Here is an 18,499-nt window from a genome sequence, read left to right on the forward strand (position 1 = left end):
ATTAGTAATTTAATTTCAATGAATAATCAATAACTTTCCGCAAGATTCAATAACCTTTAATTACATTATCGAGAAATGAATGAACGCGAAATAAAAAAAGAACTACAGTATTACGTTTTCGCTTTCTTGTAATCCATAAATATGGATCGAATATATATGACGCGGTTATTGATAAATTTTCGCTTTCTTCCAAATTTAGTGATTCATAAAATCTCTTTTTGAAGTTGAAACAAAAACAATAGAGCTGGTTACGTATTAAATAATTTGTATTTGATATTTTTTTCAATATTAAATGTAAATATTTGTGTTTACGTATACGTTACATGCCAAATAAATCATTTCAAAACGACAACAGTGATATAAAATAAAAAAAAAATAAATAGACAGGTGTTTGATGAAAAAATATCAGTGATTGTTTGTTCAAAGTGTTTAATTGGTTATTGCGGATATCCGTATGTTATTTGAGCACAATACACTTTCAATGTAAATTTCCGTGAAAATTGGATGGGATAACAGACACGAGTAATATTGGAATATATACTTGTATTGAATAAAATAGAGCGTATAGTACAGTAGTGGCTGCGTCAACATGACTCGACTCAATCCAAAGTTTACGATTCCACATCCATCAACTTGTTTTTCTTTCTTTCAATTTTTTATTCACTCTTTTTTTTATTTCACTCGTAAATCGTAAATCGTAAACCTGACCTACCTTTTCTTTCTACTTGGTATCTACATTATTTTAATATCTTATTAAGTGAATCATCAAAATTATATAAATATTTAAATCTACATAATAAGCTTTTCTTTCTTTCTCTTTTATTTTATTTCAGAATTAATTAAATCACGACCTGAGCTATGATAATTATTTTTTTAGCCCCTTCCCATTAATAAAAACACTTGTTAGACATTTTTATACGGCCATTAAGAATTTTATTGCTTTATTATCTAGTCTAAATTAAATAAAATAAATTTAAAAATCATTCATTGCTATTATTCAAGTAAAACTATATGAATTAGCGTCTATGAATGACCGGCGGCTGACAATATATATAAACTTGTTGACCGTGAGCAAGAAAATTGAGGTCTGGTCCTGTTTAACGAGTACAGAAAAGTTAATATAAGTTGAAGAAAAAAAAAAAAAAATAAATAAAAGAACAGAATAGGATAAAAAACAAGACCTGGACATAACAGTTGCATCACATGGAAACAGTATAGTATATCCTCTGAAGTAAACCAAAAGTATAACCTACTACAACTCGTGCAGAAAACACGTAAGTGTGTGCAGTAGCCAGTAAATAAGTATGAAGAGAAATTGAGCCAGATGCTGTACAGATACAGTGTAATACAGAGAAATCCTCGAAAGATAGATATGGCAACGAGAGGGAGAGTTCAGTTTGAGAGTTTTGTCGAGAAGGGAGCCTGCCGAACAGAGTTCAGTTCGAAGTACGAGATACTGAGTAAATGGAGATGGAGATGGAAACGACCCTTCGAATTTCCAAAGCAGCCCGTGTGCCGCCTAGCCGTACCGTGGTACAAACACAAGGCGACACGACGAGACTTTGACCGAGTTTTCAGTTTACTGTTCCGAGTATCCACCTCCACTCTCTACTACTAGTTTTCTCACTTTAACTTCCCCGTGTCCCTGTCACCTTTCTCGCTACCCAGCACCACTGAGCGTAGTAAAACACCCCCGACACACCAACCGGCTTATGACCTCGCTGCCACATACCACGAGAAAATCTCTTTAAGGAAAAGTAACTCTGCCCACGCTTAAAACTTTTATTCTCACAATATTTTATTATTTTTGAATGAGGTTCAAGCACTGATCATCTTTGATAAAAATGACCTGGTTATATTCAATTTTTAATAAAGGAATATTAATTTATTTTATTTAAGTTTAAATTGATTGGGTTTACTGGAGAAATTTAGAAAATTTTGTTTTCTAGAAACATGAAAATTTTTCATGAGAAATCAGGATCTATTTGACACTTTCTCGTAATTTATACAGACATTTGTTGATGCACTGATAGAAGGATTTCTTAACATTTAAGAAGATTTCTTTGTATTTAAGAAATCTTTCTTAAATACTAAGAAATATATATATTTTTTAAATACTACGAAATATTTCTTAAATACAAAGAAATCTTTTTAAATACTAAGAAATTCTTCTATCAGTGTGAGATGCATCACTTAGGAGAAGACGAGGTTCTTCTGTTTTACTAATGTAAATTTAGTTATCTGTAAATTTTGTATAATTGCCAATTTTTATAATTTCTGCTCCATTTTTATTCTAAATTGAATTTCATCATCTAATAGTCAAAAGTTGATAAGTTTTCCATAATTTATCACATTATTCTAATTAAATTAATCAAATTTAAGATAAACATCACACCGATTAGACTCTGACGTGCAGTGCATGAACCATGTTTAAAAACTCGTTAAAATTAAACCAAGCCATTTCTACGTAAAAAAAAAAAAAAAATACAATAATATCATTAATTTTTGATAAATAAGTAGAATATCTTTTTCTAAATCTAGATTCTTCTGTATTAAAATAAAAATGATAAATAAAAGCACATGGTTCTTAAAAAAATAATTAAAAGTTAAAAACTAGTCCAAAGTGAATGTTTGAAAATCATAGCATACAATACACAGTGTATATAATACAACAACGAATAAAGAATGACGTGATGGTTGGCAAGTTATCTTGGAAAGAGAAACCGAGTGATGGAAGTTAAGCCGTGTACATATATACGCATATATCCTCGTATACATACAGATATATAGATATATAGACATATTCTTCATGTATACTCTTCACCATACGGCACATAGCATACATAAAAAACAACGTCTCTCTTTCTCAGTTCTGGCGAAGGTCACGTTGTTGTGTATAGTTGTTATATACTGCCAACCATCCAACAATACAATTGCGGCGCTCACGTTCGCTCTCTATTCTCAAATAACTGCCAAAAGGAGAATAAAACAGGTGTTTCAAGTTGATGTATTATATGTACATCTATACAATAATATTAATATAAATTAATATCAAAATCGGTAAAATATCACTTGCAACAAAAACAACGATAATAATAATAATAATAATAATGTTGATAATATTTAAAAAAGGGAAAGAAAAAAAAATACAAGGTCAAGCGAATAAAATGGAGAAGACGGATGAGACTTGGAGGAATGTGCCTCTGGGTTTCGAAAGATTCCAAACGGAAGTGAGATAGTTGGAGTCAAGATTAAAAAAGTAAGACCGAGATAAAGATATACGAGCAAGAGAGAACCGTAAAGCGGGCAGAGGGTGAGGGGTTGAGGGGTTGCGGGGGAGCAAGAGAGACTTAGGACGTGTGTTACGAAACGCATGGTATGGTCCGAGATCGGTAGACGATAGAGAGGCCTCTACTCTTGCAACAACTACATACTACTATAGGTACACATATTTATATCTATACAATGTACTCTAGCCCGTCCAACAAGCTCTCTCTCTCTCTTATCCGCAACACACACACACGCACATACACACACACATGTGCTGTTGTCTCTATCCGACTTGTTTTCTCTCATCTCTACCTTTCCGCCCCCACCAAAGTAACCGCCGCCCCCCGCAGGGACTTCAGCTCTGTGCGCAACACATTCTTGCTATTGCTATGCTGCTTCTCGAACACTTTACTCGCTTACTCTTGCCTCGGGCTAAAATAAAAATTAAAACTTGACTCAACAACATAACACACAACTTCCAAGACTGAGTTGAGTACACAGAACGGGACGGAACACAGAACATAGAAGAAGAGAATAGAATGGAAGTAAACCTGAGCAGTGAGCATATGAACCAGCCGTACTGAACCTAATGTTAATGTTCTACACACGCATATTGATATCCGTAGATATATATTTATATATAAATAAAAACTCTTACACCTTGATGTACTTTTATTTTAGTTGGATTCGGATTCTAATGGATGTATGTTATACAATACAAGTACAGCTAAGTATAACCGTGTACCGGTGTATGTAGAGACAGAATAGAATTAAAGCAATACGATATCGTGAGGGAGCTACGCCAAGTCTATGCCCCGCGAACTCACGCAGTCTTTTCGTCCAGACGTTACTATTAAAGCTAAATACTACATACATTACGATCCTACTCGACTTCTTTTAATTTTAATGTCATGTTATATGAGTGTAGAGGTACACGCAAAAACAAAAAGTACATACTGTACACATAACATTTATTTTCATCTATAACGTTATAACTTATGTAGTACAAGACTTAACACACCAAGTGAAATATATCAACAACCTGTAAGCCTTTGTTGTAAGAATCTGTGTCTATCTTTATCCATATGTATGCACGTATGTGTATGTATTATATATTAATATTTTACTGACATGTGTAATAAAATAAAAGTTTTCATATGTAATTCATGAGAAACTAGACTGTATTTTTTATATTTCAATATTATTATTATTATTATTATTATTATTATTATTATTATTATTATGGGTACATATGAGTTGCTAAAGATAATACGATGCCGATGAGTTTTCCTTTGTACACTAAATTTTTTATGAATTTTCTTTTTACATACACGTGTTATGTCTTGTAACTTTTACTGGTTAGTGTACTACTCTACGGTGAATAACACATATCCACAGTTATATTTATATGGGTGTGTGAAGGTATAATATACATATTTTACCACACGGACAACGCCCGTCGCCGTATTGTCGCGATGTACATGCAAGCACGCGTTTGCGGGGGAGATAGCTTCTCAACACGTCAGTTCGCGTGTACACACGCTTTTTAGGTGTCACTTAAAAAATATTTTTTTACATGTTCTTTGTTTCAATAATCTCTAAGTAAGTAATGTACATTGAACACTTTGCGCGTGACAATTTAGTGGTTAAATGTGATATAAACGAATTCATTATTATTATTTTTAACTTGCCGCAAATTGGGTAAAATTTTATCTTATCATTGTCGCACTTAATGTCAATATGTATTAATTTAAATTAGTCTAATTTTACATATACAAAACACATATTATATTAATATGCATGGACTATTGTTTTTTGTAAACAAAAACATTTTTCATTTCAATAAATTTTCTTAAATTAAATTCTCATTTTAAGACACTTTTTGGAGCTTATAAAATGAATTAGAAAATCTTTAGATATTTTAGAATTATACCTATCTAACTAACATAATTTCGTAGTATTGTAAAAATTGTTTTATTAGAAAAATATATGTGCAGTAGTATGGCGCGTTTCAGTTAGAAATAAATATGAAAATTACATAAAATCAAAATCGTATACAAAATCCTGTTTATGAAAATTAAATAATTGCGATAATATTTTTATTACACTCAAACTGATTTTTTTATTGAAGTTGATTTATCTATTAAAGACTAATTACGGCCCCTACTAAAATTGTACTAAACACAAATTTGTAAATTATTTATAGAAACACATAAAAATCTCATAAGATAAAATACTTAGCAGTAAATATTAAAAGAATCCGACATCTACTAGGACTTAAATTAACTTTGACTTTCTTTTAATTTTAATTTGATTTAGCTCTAACTTCTTTTCCATTTCTTAACAAAATTGTAATGCCATTGGCAAAAAAAAAGGGCGCCGTATTATGACTAATTAAAATTTCAAAAGAAATTTTTATTGAGTAATTTGCACTGCACGCCGAAAGATAATGTTTACCTGGCATTGATAATAAGTACAATCCTGAAATTATATTATAGAAATTTTTTTTCTTTACTTGTAATATTTATATAGTAAAATATTAGAATTCTCAGTTGATATTTCGATGGAAATGAATGTATAATATGTGGAGTAGAAGTAGTATAAATTTGCTGAGAAGGATACATGTCTCTAGGCAAATAACAAGTCATCTGGTAGCAGCAGAATTACAAGGGGATGATGAGTGCAAATGCTTATGCTACATCTATCCATTTTACATTTCCAACTTAAACATCACATTATTATAATTGCTCTCGTCATTATCTTAGATGATAAATGTATAAGTATATACATTTATATGTATAATATTCCAAGTATATAAAATAAAATAAAATAAAACAAAACAAAAAAGTGAATCAGCAAACAGATTTGATAAAAACTGTTGCAGCTGACCTATTTTATTTTTATGTAAAAATTGTTGGTAAAGAAAAAAAACAAGACATATATTCAAAGTCATAAAAATTTTTAAACTATTTTCCTATACGTAAAAAAGTTAACGATGTATATATGTATGCACATAAAAAATATATACAACAAGCACCGAACGACTTTGACCTTCTGGAATATTGTAGAAGAGAAAGAAAAAGAGGAGAAAAGAAGGTGAAAGAACTTTATCGGAGAATGGATACGCGCACATTCATTTTTTCTTTTTATTCCTACTAGATATATATATATATATATATATATATATATATATATATATATACTGGGAGAGGGCGACGGTATCGTCGCTGTCTGACAACTGTTATACTTTTTTATCCTTTTTTTTCTTCGCTCATTGTACTGTAACCAGCCAATCCGTCGAATAACGTTTGGCGAGTGTAAAAACGCAAACCGAGTCAATAGTACACTAAAAAAAAAAAAAAAAATAAAACAATGTAAGTAACGAGAAAAATGCGGCCATTCGGTCTCGCCAATCATTTTTCTTTCTACACACTTTTTTTCTATACTACCATTTTTTTTTCCTTTTATTATTATTTATGTCTCCATACATTATCCTCAATTCAAGTTCAAGGATAATGCAATACAATCACACCGAGAATTAAATTATGCATGTACATTTAAAAAAAAAAGTAAATAAATAAATTTTAATGGTAAATTATTGAGTAATAAAGTTGATAACTATTTTACATAATGTATATACTTATATATTGAGTATACGATATTACGACTCATTAAACGACAATGATTTTATTACTCTCATAATGCAAATCCATTACTGGTCGTTGGTGGATATATAATTGCCGTGTTACGATCCACGTGCATACTCAATACGTACATACATATAGATAGGTGTAGATATAGATATTCATATATATAGACATATTGGAGACAGTTAGGCCAGCAGATAATCAACACGTGGCTCGTTCATCCCGTGCCAATTAAACGTCAACACAATTTCCCGGTAAAATTTTCCAAAACAGTTGTCGGCTTTAAATTATAAATAACAATTATCGCGAGTACCTACTAGTATACATAACACCAGTACATACATAATAAAGTACGTCCGTTAAAGTACATATTTATTGCGTAATAAATGAACTATTAAATGTTAAAAAAATTGAAGGCCCATTAAATGAAGTTGTAATTGAAAAAAGAAAACTCCTCAAATTCAAGAATAGTGTTTTTGAAATAATATTTTTATATTCACATTTAAATCACTGGATTGACTACTATACTACTTCTTCTTCTTTTTCTTCTTAACAACCAACCAAACGAACGTGTTACATCATAAGACTGCGGTGAGTCACGCGGTCGTGAGAAGTAAGTCGTGTTTCACGTTCAATCTTTTATTTTTATTTTTTTTATCCATAGCAACCACTCTTTTAAATCTACTCCAAGTTAAGCTTAAACTTATTCTTGCGTTACAAAATCAAAGTCCCGCGATTACTTTGGCAATATTGCTAAACAAGTCTTTTTACATATATCTGTACTTAGTTTTACTCAATTCCTAATTTAAATTGAGGAAAAATAAATTTACATTAGTTTTCAGTATAATTAAAAAAAATATAAAATAATTATATTCAACTTACATTTTATGATAATGCTGCATATGATGGCCAAGATGGATATCCGAGTTCTGTTGTTGAATTTGCTGGTGGTGTTGAAGTTGCTGTTGCTGCTGCTGCTGCTGCTGCTGGTGTTGGTGTTGTTGCTGTTGTTGTGGTGGTGGTTGTTGTTGCTGTTGTTGCTGCTGCTGTTGCTGTTGCTGTGGTGGTGGTTGTTGTTGTTGCTGTTGATGAGCTTGATGATGTTGCTGTGGAGGGTCCAGATTCGAAGCACCCAGCAAAGTAGCACTCTCGCGAAACAGCGTTGCCACTTGCATTTTTACTGAGGACGAAGTTCTTGAGTGTACCCGTGAAACTTGACAAGCCACCTCCTACCCAGGAGACGGTAAGAAACAAAGGCAGAAAAAATATTCCGAAAGGTTGAACAAGAAGAACACAGCAACTATGAGCGTTGTGTTAATTCTCGTAGCTTGTTCATCCTCCAGCGGGTAAGGTTCCCCTTGTAGGAGAATGGACTGCTTGCTTAATGTCTCGAAAACTTTCTTGGCTCTGTTGTACGTCAACTTGACAAACAATCCACAACTATATAAATAATAACAACAACAGCAACAACAACTTATGTGCCAAAAAAAACTAACAAACCTTCTCACTGTCTTTCAACAAAATAAAATGAAAGCCTCCCGGCTCTTTAGCTTGTTGGCCTACACCAGCTAGCCAGTTACACGTTTTTAAGTGTATCCGGTTTGCTATCGCTTTTTGACCAAGACCAATAACACAACTAGTCCGCCGGGCAATGTATCACGTCCTTAAAAACACACCGTTGCTTTTAAAACAACCACACTATATGTATATAGATGTATATATATATATAAATATATAATATTGTAATAAAGCCTGTGCCTATCCGATTTTATTTTTTTTTCTACAAGTTGCTAGACTACTTTAAATACAAACTCTTGCTTTATTTCACAACCACATATCACCAGCGATTCCACATTGGATTCTTCAAAGAATTTTAAAAAATCAGCTTCATGTTTTCCAGCAACTGCCAGATAAGCTTACAGTCTTGAATTATTATGAATAGCCTGCGAACCTGCTAAATAAATTATTATTTATTATTATTATTATTATTATTATTATTATTATTATTATTATTGAAAAGTTTATCCTATTGGATTAATATGCCGCACCCGTCGACGTTTTGTTTAATCACCATCGTCGGTGTCCTCGCGACGGCGAGCCATGGCCGTCGCGGTGTTTTTCGTTCTCGTTTTTCAATCTACCGTAGTAGAAGAGAAAATATATATATATAGATATATATAATTTTATTTTTATATATTTATATATACGTATATATGTTCAACTCCACTTGTAACCGCTAAAATTTAAATAAAATTACATTAGATCTTAAGTAGTGATTGATGTTAAATCCTGGAGGGTGATGAGTTCCACTGTTGTTTTAAAATAAATATCACACTTAAATCCACTGGTGCTGGTTTTGGAAACAAAATTTAAAAATCTGTAATAGACAAATTAAATGCACGCACAAACCACGCACGGTACGAAAAATCAGCGGAGGTATAAAACAGTGTAACCCAGCCACGGCACTAGATTCGGCCGCACTGCTTTTGGCTGTGCCTCGACTTAACTTCGGGTTAGCTCGGGACCGTCGGGTTTAATCGTCATCCACATTCGTAAAACTTCGTACTAACTCGCGTAGAGTCGGGTTGTAACGTGAAAATCCGCCTCGATTGCCCGCCCCGTCACTCGGGTATCATCGTTAATTTTCGTTATTTCGCTCACGCACACCGACATAGATCGTGCGCCGCCGCGAATTTTAAATTGTATGTGTGTAGACTGGTAATATTGATGGTGATGCGTGTGCTACTACCACACTAACATCCCAAGCTACATAACTGCTGCTGGCGTCAACGGTGTGTGAGTGAAACACGCGCGCGCACACACATCCTTGAAATTTACACGCGTGTGTGTGACCCTGCTGCTCAGCCGGTGGGTGGGAATTCATATTCAGGGCCGTAAGAATATATTTTTATTTTTTTTTATGCAATTTTTTACATTAAAAAATTTTTTTCAATCATTACATAATTAATTATTTATCTGTAATTATTATACAATAAATATTGTTTTTTAATTTCTTCTTTTTTTTTTTCAGGTTTTGCTTGTATAATTGATAAATGTCGATGACCCAGTGGAATATGTGAATCAAAATAGTCAGATTAATGATAAAAATTGTAAAAAGAGTAAGTAATTTTTTTTTCGTGATAAAAAAAGTTGAGAATTATTTTTAATAGTGTAATCGGGCTCCGTGAAAAAGTTAGTACTGTTGTGTCTTTAGTCTGCGCGTGTACTGTACGTGAGTACGCGAGATTGTTGAGTGCACAGGATAAGAGGACGGGCCGGGCGAGGGGACTGGGTAAGGGGCGTAGGGGGTGAGTAGTCCGCAATTGCTGGACCGGGTGAGTTGGTGCGGCAGAGGGCAGGCAACTCCAGAGTAGAGCCACGAGGTGGATGTGGGTGAAGCGACAGCCGTACAAGAGACGAAAGGAGAGTGTAAATACAAGGGAAAGAGAGAGGAAGAGATGGATGGATACATAATACCCGTGTATTGAAAGTGAGACAGACTGAGAGCGTCAGCACACCACGATCTTTACTAACACACCAAGGCCGACAGAGGTATGTCCGTGCGCACAACCGACAGTCAACTCCACAACTCCCACCAGCAAAACTTTTGGAAAAATCAATAGAATACGAGAAAAGCCTTTGCCGTGTGTATGTGCTATATCTATTATGTGTTGTATGTTCGCAAGCGAGTGGAGTGTCTGCAGACGTCCCACGGGCCATGGATAGAGCTTCCTCTTTCATTTCATTCCCTGCTGCCTGCTACGTGTATCACCCACACAATCCATCCCCTTTTCATTCTTTTCATCCTTTTTGTCTTTCTCTTTTGAATCTTCCCTACGGCTAACCCTTCTTGTCATTCTACACTACCTGTCTCTCGTAACCACGGTAATCTTTACCTTTACCTTTACTTTTACCTCAGCCTCTACATTTCTATTCTTCCATCAATGTTTATCCCTTTTACAATTACGACCCCTGAATTTATATTTTCCAAAATCCACGGTACGAGAATAGATTGACGACCCTCGATCCTCGACATCGACATTTAGATGTACATTGTACCTTAAAGTAAATGAACCTTTACCCGACAGCTGCTATAAAAAGGTTTCTTATATCACCGAGTATGGACAAAGCGAAATAGTTCAGAGAGTAACACAAGCACAAGAGAGAATGGAGACCTCCGTATTACTATACCGAGTATAGTTGGTTAGTTGGATGGTTGATGTAGAAACGCTTGGGATAATCGTCTCCATCAACCGTCTCTTTGCTCTCGTAACGTAACCAGAAAAAAATAGCATGTGCACACTTGCGGAGGATAAAGGGGCGAGAGGAAATGAAGAATAAAGATGGCGGGTGTTTGAAAATGCCCACAAGATCCCACGCATGCGCAGCTAAACACCGAGCTCTCGCAGATACTCCGATCGACATGATGTTCCCTGTCTCTCTCTCTCTTAAAATCTTTTATCCTCTACTATTCCTCCCACGACTTTGCTTGTCCCTCTATCATACGTCTACCTACATCTATACATTACATACTCTCGTCTCTTGCGAAAATTACTCCATCTCCCTTTAACTTGTATGTGTACCGTAAATCTGTGCACACAGCATTTTAGAAGCTTCTCATGCGGTCTTTCATGGTGTCCTGGGGATGTTTTTCCCCATTTCACTCCACTCTTTCTTTCCTTTTTGCACTTTTCTTTCTATTACATACACATACATCTATATCTGTATCAACGTAAAAATCTTTTTTCATTTTTCTAAAAGTCCTGCCCCAGTTATAACGCATACTTTGTCCAACTCTCAAGAGATATATGTTGAGAAAAAAAAAAAAAAACGGTAAAAGGGAAAAGAAGATTCAAAGATACTTCTCAATTGTCGCTTTATAAATCCTGTCCCTCAGTACAAATAGACAACCTACAGAATGACCAAGTTTAAGTTTATTCTATTGTGTAATGTATTGTTAAATTCTTACTATTCCCTTGGTCCCTTGTTTTTGAGCCGTCCACTAAATTTCTGAGCCTAAATCCTAAAACTCGCTTGCACTAATCCCCTACAGAAGTTCAGGGTCCAGAGTCCACAACAAGACACAAGGTTATCTGTTTAGTTACGTTATATTTTCCCTTATTTAGGCTTACTATGTAATGTCCAAACGCAGATAAGACTTTACTTCTTCTCCTCTTTTCTCTTTATCCTGACATGATCCTCTATCTACTGTGTCCGTCTACGTCCTTCTACTTCCATCAGCCCAAAGTTTAAGCAGTAAGAAGGCACTACGCAAAGGGAAAGTAGGTTTAGTTCTTTGTTTGCGTTTCTAGATGATGTAGACATAGATTTTTTTTTTCAACTTGGGTTTCTTTTTTTTTTTTTTTTTTTTTTTCGTTTTACTTTATGAGTGTGTTAAAGTGCATATACAGGGTGCAGATGGTGAAATCGCTGAGTGAATTTGAGGTCAACTTCCGATTGTACGATTTCACCGCTTCCACCCTGTACTTTAAAAACCGGTCCTGCTGTGAGAGGCTCTTTCGCCGAACGCACTTAACTGTTAGTACCGGTCTGTGACTCTGAATTCTGTACACATATAACTAACTCTCTACCCTGTCGTCAGAAACACGATGTTGCATCAGTAATAAACCTTAAGGCATCAAATATTAACTTCCTAAATCCTCTTTTTTATAATAAATAACTCCATTAACTTTTTACCTCATAATTCTTCACAAATAATAATTAATGATGTCATAAGAGAGTAGTTGAATGAATGAATGAAAAAAATAGAAAAAAAAAAAAGACATTTCACGCTCCAGACCAGACGCTTTTCAATTAAAAGTATAAAATTCAATTCTAAACAAATTAAAAGAGAACTGACCCCGCTATTATATCTATTCATATACTCTTACTGCTCCCTTGGCCTGCCTCACAGAAGAAGTTTTTTTAGTTCCTCTCCACTTTATATTATATTATATTATATATTATACAGATATATATCTACATGTATATATATGTATATACATATATACTTTCTTTTCTTTATCAAATGGCTTTTTCTCTTGCTCTTATCCACCTTTCCTCTCGTCTGACTGCTTGCTCTACATTTTTTTTACACACGGTCCCAAGTGTGTTCTTTAACTCTCAATTTATTCGGAATGTCAGAAGGTTGAATAACCTGATCTATTCATCTTTGTTGACATCACAATGTCAGCTTTTAAAAGCAATATAAACCTCGAGTTATTCATTAGAGACACTTTTTAAAAATTTTTTTTATTACTATTATCAGCACCATCATCATCATCGTCATCTTCATCATCATTATTATTGTAATGCATCTCTCCGTGTTACTTTTATTTGTTGGCTTAGTGTGTTTTTACATATTTTCTTTTTGCCGTAGATTTAAATCAAACAATCGTGTGGTAAACGAGACCTCAAAGACTTTCAACAGGCAGTATGAGCCTACAAAAAGCTTTGTCGGTCTCTTTGCTTGTAGCTCTTAATAAAAAAACGAGTGAATAAATTTTTTTTATCCTCACATTTTTATATCGTGACTCTCTTTCTTAACGGCGCGCGACAACACCTGTCGTTGTTGGGCTATCGAGTTCATCGTATCGCGAACAAGTGAGCCAACTCTACTTGCTACTCAGTACACAGCACAGGGTTGAATTCTTGCATACTTAAAGTTACTGGTACAAATATATAGATATATAAAAGTGAAGCGAAAAGCAAGAGTAGTAAAGAGAGCCCCTTTTTTAAAACTTGCACCAACTATAAACCCTCTCTTCTCTCTGTCCTTGTACTTTTCAACCCCCTCAAATCTCTCAACTGGCTCTCCCACTCGGTCTCTTTCTCTCTCATACTTTACTCTATGTATTTGGTATTGCCCCGAGGTTGGAACAAACTTTATGAATGAATGTTTCCGAGCCAAGTATAAGCGAGAGCGACTGAAACTGTCGCCCCTTTATGTGTATGCCGTTAACCCAACAAACGCGAATCCGCGTTTTCATTCATCAGTTCCCTTTTTATTGCTTTTTTTCCTCATATCTCTCATCCCCTTTTTATTTACTGACACGTTTTTTAAGCTAGTTGTATTTTTTTGTCGCACTTGTTCAAGTGTCAAGTATCATTAGTATGTTTATCGTATTTTTAGAGACGTCCTGCTCTTAATTCAAGATTATTTTTTTTTACCACGTGCTAATGTCATTTAAATCAATTTCGTACTATCATTTTATGCGATTTCAATATATTATCACGACATTTGACTATGGATTTGTTTCTTTTAGAGGTAAATTTTAAATGAGCTATACATTTTTAATTAGAAATTATTATTAACGACTACAAGAATAGTTAATCGTGTAAAATCACAAAATATTACTGAGTTGAGGTGGTAAATTTTATTGAACATGTCAATCAATCATATTTAACTCAGAAGGCATATTTTGAGTGTATCGATATCGTTAAGTTTATTCTGGATGTATCAAGTATAATTTAAATGAAAAATAAAAAATATTAGATTAAGTAATAAAAGTATAAAAAATAATAATAATAAATTCAATATGTGATGTGAAGATCAGTGTTTTTACTTAATAAACAGTTAGTTATTATTTTAGCCAAAGTACCTGATCCGATCTGAGGACTATTCAATTTTTATTATTTTTTTCACCACAACATTTTCGGCATGAGATCTCACACCATCCTCGGGTGAAAATACAATAAAAATTTTTTATTTTACAGACAAATTTTTTAGAATTGTTTGAATTCTAAATGTAAAAAATTCCATCTTTAAACAATTCTAAAAATTTGTCTTTAAAATAAAAAATTTTTATTGTATTTTCACCCGAGGTGTCATGAGATCTCATACCAATAATTTTGTGGTGAAAAAAATAATAATAAAAATTGGATAGTCTTCAAATCGGATCAGGCACTTTGACTAAAATAATAACTAACTCTTTATTAAATAATAATGAAGTTATAATTATCAAAATAATATACTCTAACAATATTCCCAATCGCTCTTAATGAGAGGTAGCCATGTGAATATATATATATTATCAGAGGAAAATGTTATGGATCTAACTGCATAGTAGTACATATAATAGTAATGACGGACAAATTAACCGTATGCTTTTGCTTTGATGTATATTCAATAGGATTTATATTGTGAAGATTGTTACGTTATCAGCAATTTAATATTCTATTCATAGATGTATTTACCAGAACTGTAATGAACATAAACCGTACAACTAATATTTATTGCATAAAAAATATTTTTTTTAATGATGTAATTTCTTTATCAATGTACATGAAAAAGTAGTTAATCATCGGTAGATAAGAGTGACGTATCTTTGAGGTTTTTCATATGAAAGCATCCTCTTCTTGGATCTCGACTAGTTGGTAAATTACACTCACCACTTGTATACGGCAAACCAGATTTATTAAGTTGTCGTAAGCCAGCAGGAACTTGGATGCTTCCGATTAAGCAATTTACATACTTTAACTCATCAACAGACAATGGAGTATTAAGAAATATTTTTTCTTGTTCCATGTCTATTCCTCTAACAATTCCTGTTAAAATAAAAAATATTATAACAAAATTTTGAATACTACACAGTTTGATGAGTTAAAGAACACTGCGTTCAAAATATTTTTTTTTTTTAACTTACCGAATCCATAACATGTAGCTAGAGGTGCTCGTACAAGTACTTTTGGATATGATACTTTCTCAGTATCACATTGGTCATCATCAAAATCAGTACCACATAAAGCGACGATATTACCATTGATAACAGACAGTACGTGAGAAACAACCGGAAATCCAAGTGATATTTTGACTGACGAAAATGAAATTTGATACGGCGTTATCTCATTGATAGTTGCTGGTATACTTGTTGAGGTAAAATACGATTTAGTATTATTTATAACTTTTGTTATATCACTCAAATAAGCTAACATTGCAATATCTCTTAATTGGTGAGGTTCAATGTTCCAAGTTTCACCACTTTTACCTCGAAACTCAGCATCTGAATAAACGAGATAATGTTTATATTCGTTTAATGAAGTATTATCAACACTTGTCCAACTTAATCCTGAACTTTTCTGTCGAAATATAAAAAAAAAAAAAAATTGTTATTACAAAAATTTACTAAAGGTAAAATCATTAATCAGTCTTACCTCATTAATAACAACTTGGTGCTGTAATAAATTATCAAAATTACATTTAGTCTTCTTAGAGTTAATCTGAATGACATCTGTCGGCTTAATACTCTTAATAATATAACACATAATATCCCAGCCGAGATCTTTACAAAAACCCATAGTATTTACAATAACCGGTACTGAGTTATGATGTTTGTCTAAATAATTGTTTGAGCATTCAATTATTTTTTTAATTCCTTCGATGTAATTAGTCAAGCAACGAGTCACATCAATTCCACCAATGTAAAATTGATAATACGGTCTCTCTAGATGAGTAAAATTAGGCCCTAGAAGTGGTTTTCTAACAATACTCATAGAAACACATCCCGCTGGAGTAAACTCACTTTGTCCAGGGTCAAAATCCAGTACTATAACTTGCTCAATCTTTTGTAATAATTTATTAACTAGATAACGTGTTGTCGTTGATTTACCAAGATTTTTGGCACCAGCTAGAATTATTCGTGATAAATTTCTAGATATAAAATCATTAACAACTGTTTCAACAGTTTCTTTAGTATTATTGAAACTAATAACTCGTTTACGTGCCTTCGTTGGAAAGATGTAACTCTGTAAAATAATTTCAGCTCTACGAAGTTGTGTCCAGCAATTGTTAGTGCTACTTTCGAATGTAGGAAACAGGCGATGAGAAAAATGCCTTTCGATAAAGTCAGTCAAATTATTATCAAAATTTTGTAGTGTAAAAACAGACCAACCAGGTTGAATATTGTCAACGAACGTCGTAAATGCTTCTGAATTACAGTCAATGTTATCTTCTTTCAATGCGTCCCAAGCAACTGATAAATCATCTAAGTCACTGGATTCAGAGCTACACGCACTCTGTATACGTAGTAAATTAGAACTACGGGGTGAATAAATCTCTACCGGTGTAATGGTATTCGATTTATTTAAGGTATATCCGTAAATTTCAATAGCGCCATAGAGTACTTTAATTTTTAATTTACCGTGGAATGAAAAATGTTTATGAGCATTCAACGCACAAATTACTTTATTTCTCAGACAATAGAAATGAAGCGATGTTTTGTCATCAGATGAAACTGAATCATCTAAATTTGGTATTGACTCATCCAGCACTGATGTATTTGTGTCTATTGTGTTATCCAATTCATCCGAATCTGTTGATGTGTCTACTTCATATTGCGATTCGCTAGATGATTCATGATTTTGCTTATCACTTTTAGCTTCTCGTTTTTTTATTACTGACTCAGGTATTATAGACGGTCCAATCGTAACGTTGAGATTTGATTCATTAAACTCAAATTCACGAGGAATTTTAGTTTTTCTACGAGGAATTTTGTATCCAGCAGACCATGAATGACGTAAAATATTCGGTAGTGGTTTCATTAAATTTGTTTTTATGGTAATTGGACTTTTGAATTTGTTCTTAACCACTTTTTTTGGCGGTACGTTGCATGTCTCCTGAATAAACTCAATAAAAAACATTAATTAATATATAGATAGTCATTAAATTAAATGAAATATTAAAATTACCTGTAAATGATTGACGAAATTTTTGATGGGGATACAGTCACTGGGAGATTCATCACTGTAAACTATTTGTATATCCTCAGAACTGGAATCATCAACAGTTATGCACCCATTTATTGATTCATCACTTAAACTATCCTTATTACTGGTTGCTGATTTAATTTTACTCATTGTTGTAATTTAATAACTTAAATTATTTAAATTTTCACTAAGTTTTATAAAGATTAATTTATTTAGATTTTATTTTTCATTACCACCACGTGTGTATTGAAAATCTGAATGTTTAACTTATTGTTATTATCCAGACCAGAAAAACAAAGTTCATTTTTTTGGACAAGACGGAAGATGGCGCTCTATGTTTCAACAGAAGCTGTAGATATAAATTCTATACGCGAGGTTTGAAATTATGATGGTACAGCAGATTTTCTTAAAAATTATAACAATAAACAAACAATGGAATATTTGTAAAATAATTTCTTAAAATCATTTTTAAAGTATTAATATTCTCAACAGCCGATAGTAGAGCTTCTAGATCCTATAAATTAAAAATAAAAAAAAATTATTCACTTTATTATTGTGATAAAATTCAATATTGTTTTTCAGAGTCGTAAGGAAAAAGTTATTATTACTAATATTCTTTTTTAATTGGTGGTAAAAAAAAAAAACTAAGGTTAATCAACAATTGTTATGGGTTACCTGTCGTCCCTCTACTGGGATAGTATTCAATTTTAAAGCGTCAAAAGAAACTTAACAATTGATGTATTATTGTCAAAATTAAAGTGACAGTTAATGACTTTCTTGAAGCCAATTGTAAGAAAGTAATGAGTAAGTGGGTATAATACAATTTTATGACCTGAAATATTTAACAGTTAATTATTATCTTAAAAAATTACTGTAAT

At 32.9% G+C, this 18,499-nt stretch overlaps 2 protein-coding genes across 7 annotated transcripts in view; both read right to left on the minus strand.

The window, feature by feature from the left end:
* Positions 1 to 9,420, minus strand: part of LOC123259989 — a 43,640-nt gene extending 34,220 nt beyond the window's left edge. The window contains exons 1-2 of one of the 5 annotated variants that reach the window (XM_044720868.1): positions 9,175 to 9,420; positions 7,800 to 8,868 (exon numbers count right to left, since the gene is read on the minus strand). In XM_044720868.1, coding sequence (XP_044576803.1) covers positions 7,800 to 8,092 — 293 coding nt within the window. In that variant the 5' untranslated portion in view covers positions 8,093 to 8,868; positions 9,175 to 9,420. Of the gene's footprint in view, positions 1 to 7,799 lie in introns of all 5 variants that reach the window. The other 4 variants (XM_044720869.1, XM_044720867.1, XM_044720870.1 and 1 more) reach the window with 4 other exon arrangements.
* Positions 9,421 to 15,148: 5,728 nt separating this feature from the next.
* On the minus strand, positions 15,149 to 17,905 carry LOC123259991 (polynucleotide 5'-hydroxyl-kinase NOL9-like). Of its 2 annotated transcripts, none has more exons than XM_044720873.1 (4): positions 17,604 to 17,905; positions 16,071 to 17,531; positions 15,563 to 15,995; positions 15,149 to 15,464 (listed from the first exon to the last, which is right to left on the minus strand). In XM_044720873.1, the coding sequence occupies exons 1-4, from the start codon at positions 17,769 to 17,771 to the stop codon at positions 15,214 to 15,216; spliced, it is 2,313 nt and encodes a 770-aa protein (XP_044576808.1). In that variant the 5' UTR covers positions 17,772 to 17,905; the 3' UTR covers positions 15,149 to 15,213. The 2 variants fall into 2 exon arrangements, with proteins under 2 accessions (XP_044576808.1, XP_044576807.1); XM_044720872.1 differs by having other exon boundaries at positions 16,071 to 17,540.
* Positions 17,906 to 18,499: the final 594 nt, after the last annotated feature.

The sequence above is a fragment of the Cotesia glomerata genome, linkage group LG2 (assembly GCF_020080835.1).
Source record: "Cotesia glomerata isolate CgM1 linkage group LG2, MPM_Cglom_v2.3, whole genome shotgun sequence".
Lineage (NCBI taxonomy): Eukaryota > Metazoa > Arthropoda > Insecta > Hymenoptera > Braconidae > Cotesia > Cotesia glomerata.

What these genes read in the sequence shown, in the direction of transcription:
- LOC123259991 (XM_044720872.1), bottom strand. Translation starts at nt 17,771, where the DNA reads ATGAGTAAAATTAAATCAGCAACCAGTAATAAGGATAGTTTAAGTGAT. An exon ending in ACCAAGTTGTTATTAATGAG is followed by an intron (nt 15,996 to 16,070) that starts GTAAGACTGATT and finishes ATATTTCGACAG; the next exon opens with AAAAGTTCAGGATTAAGTTG. An exon ending in AGCTACATGTTATGGATTCG is followed by an intron (nt 15,465 to 15,562) that starts GTAAGTTAAAAA and finishes TTATTTTAACAG; the next exon opens with GAATTGTTAGAGGAATAGAC.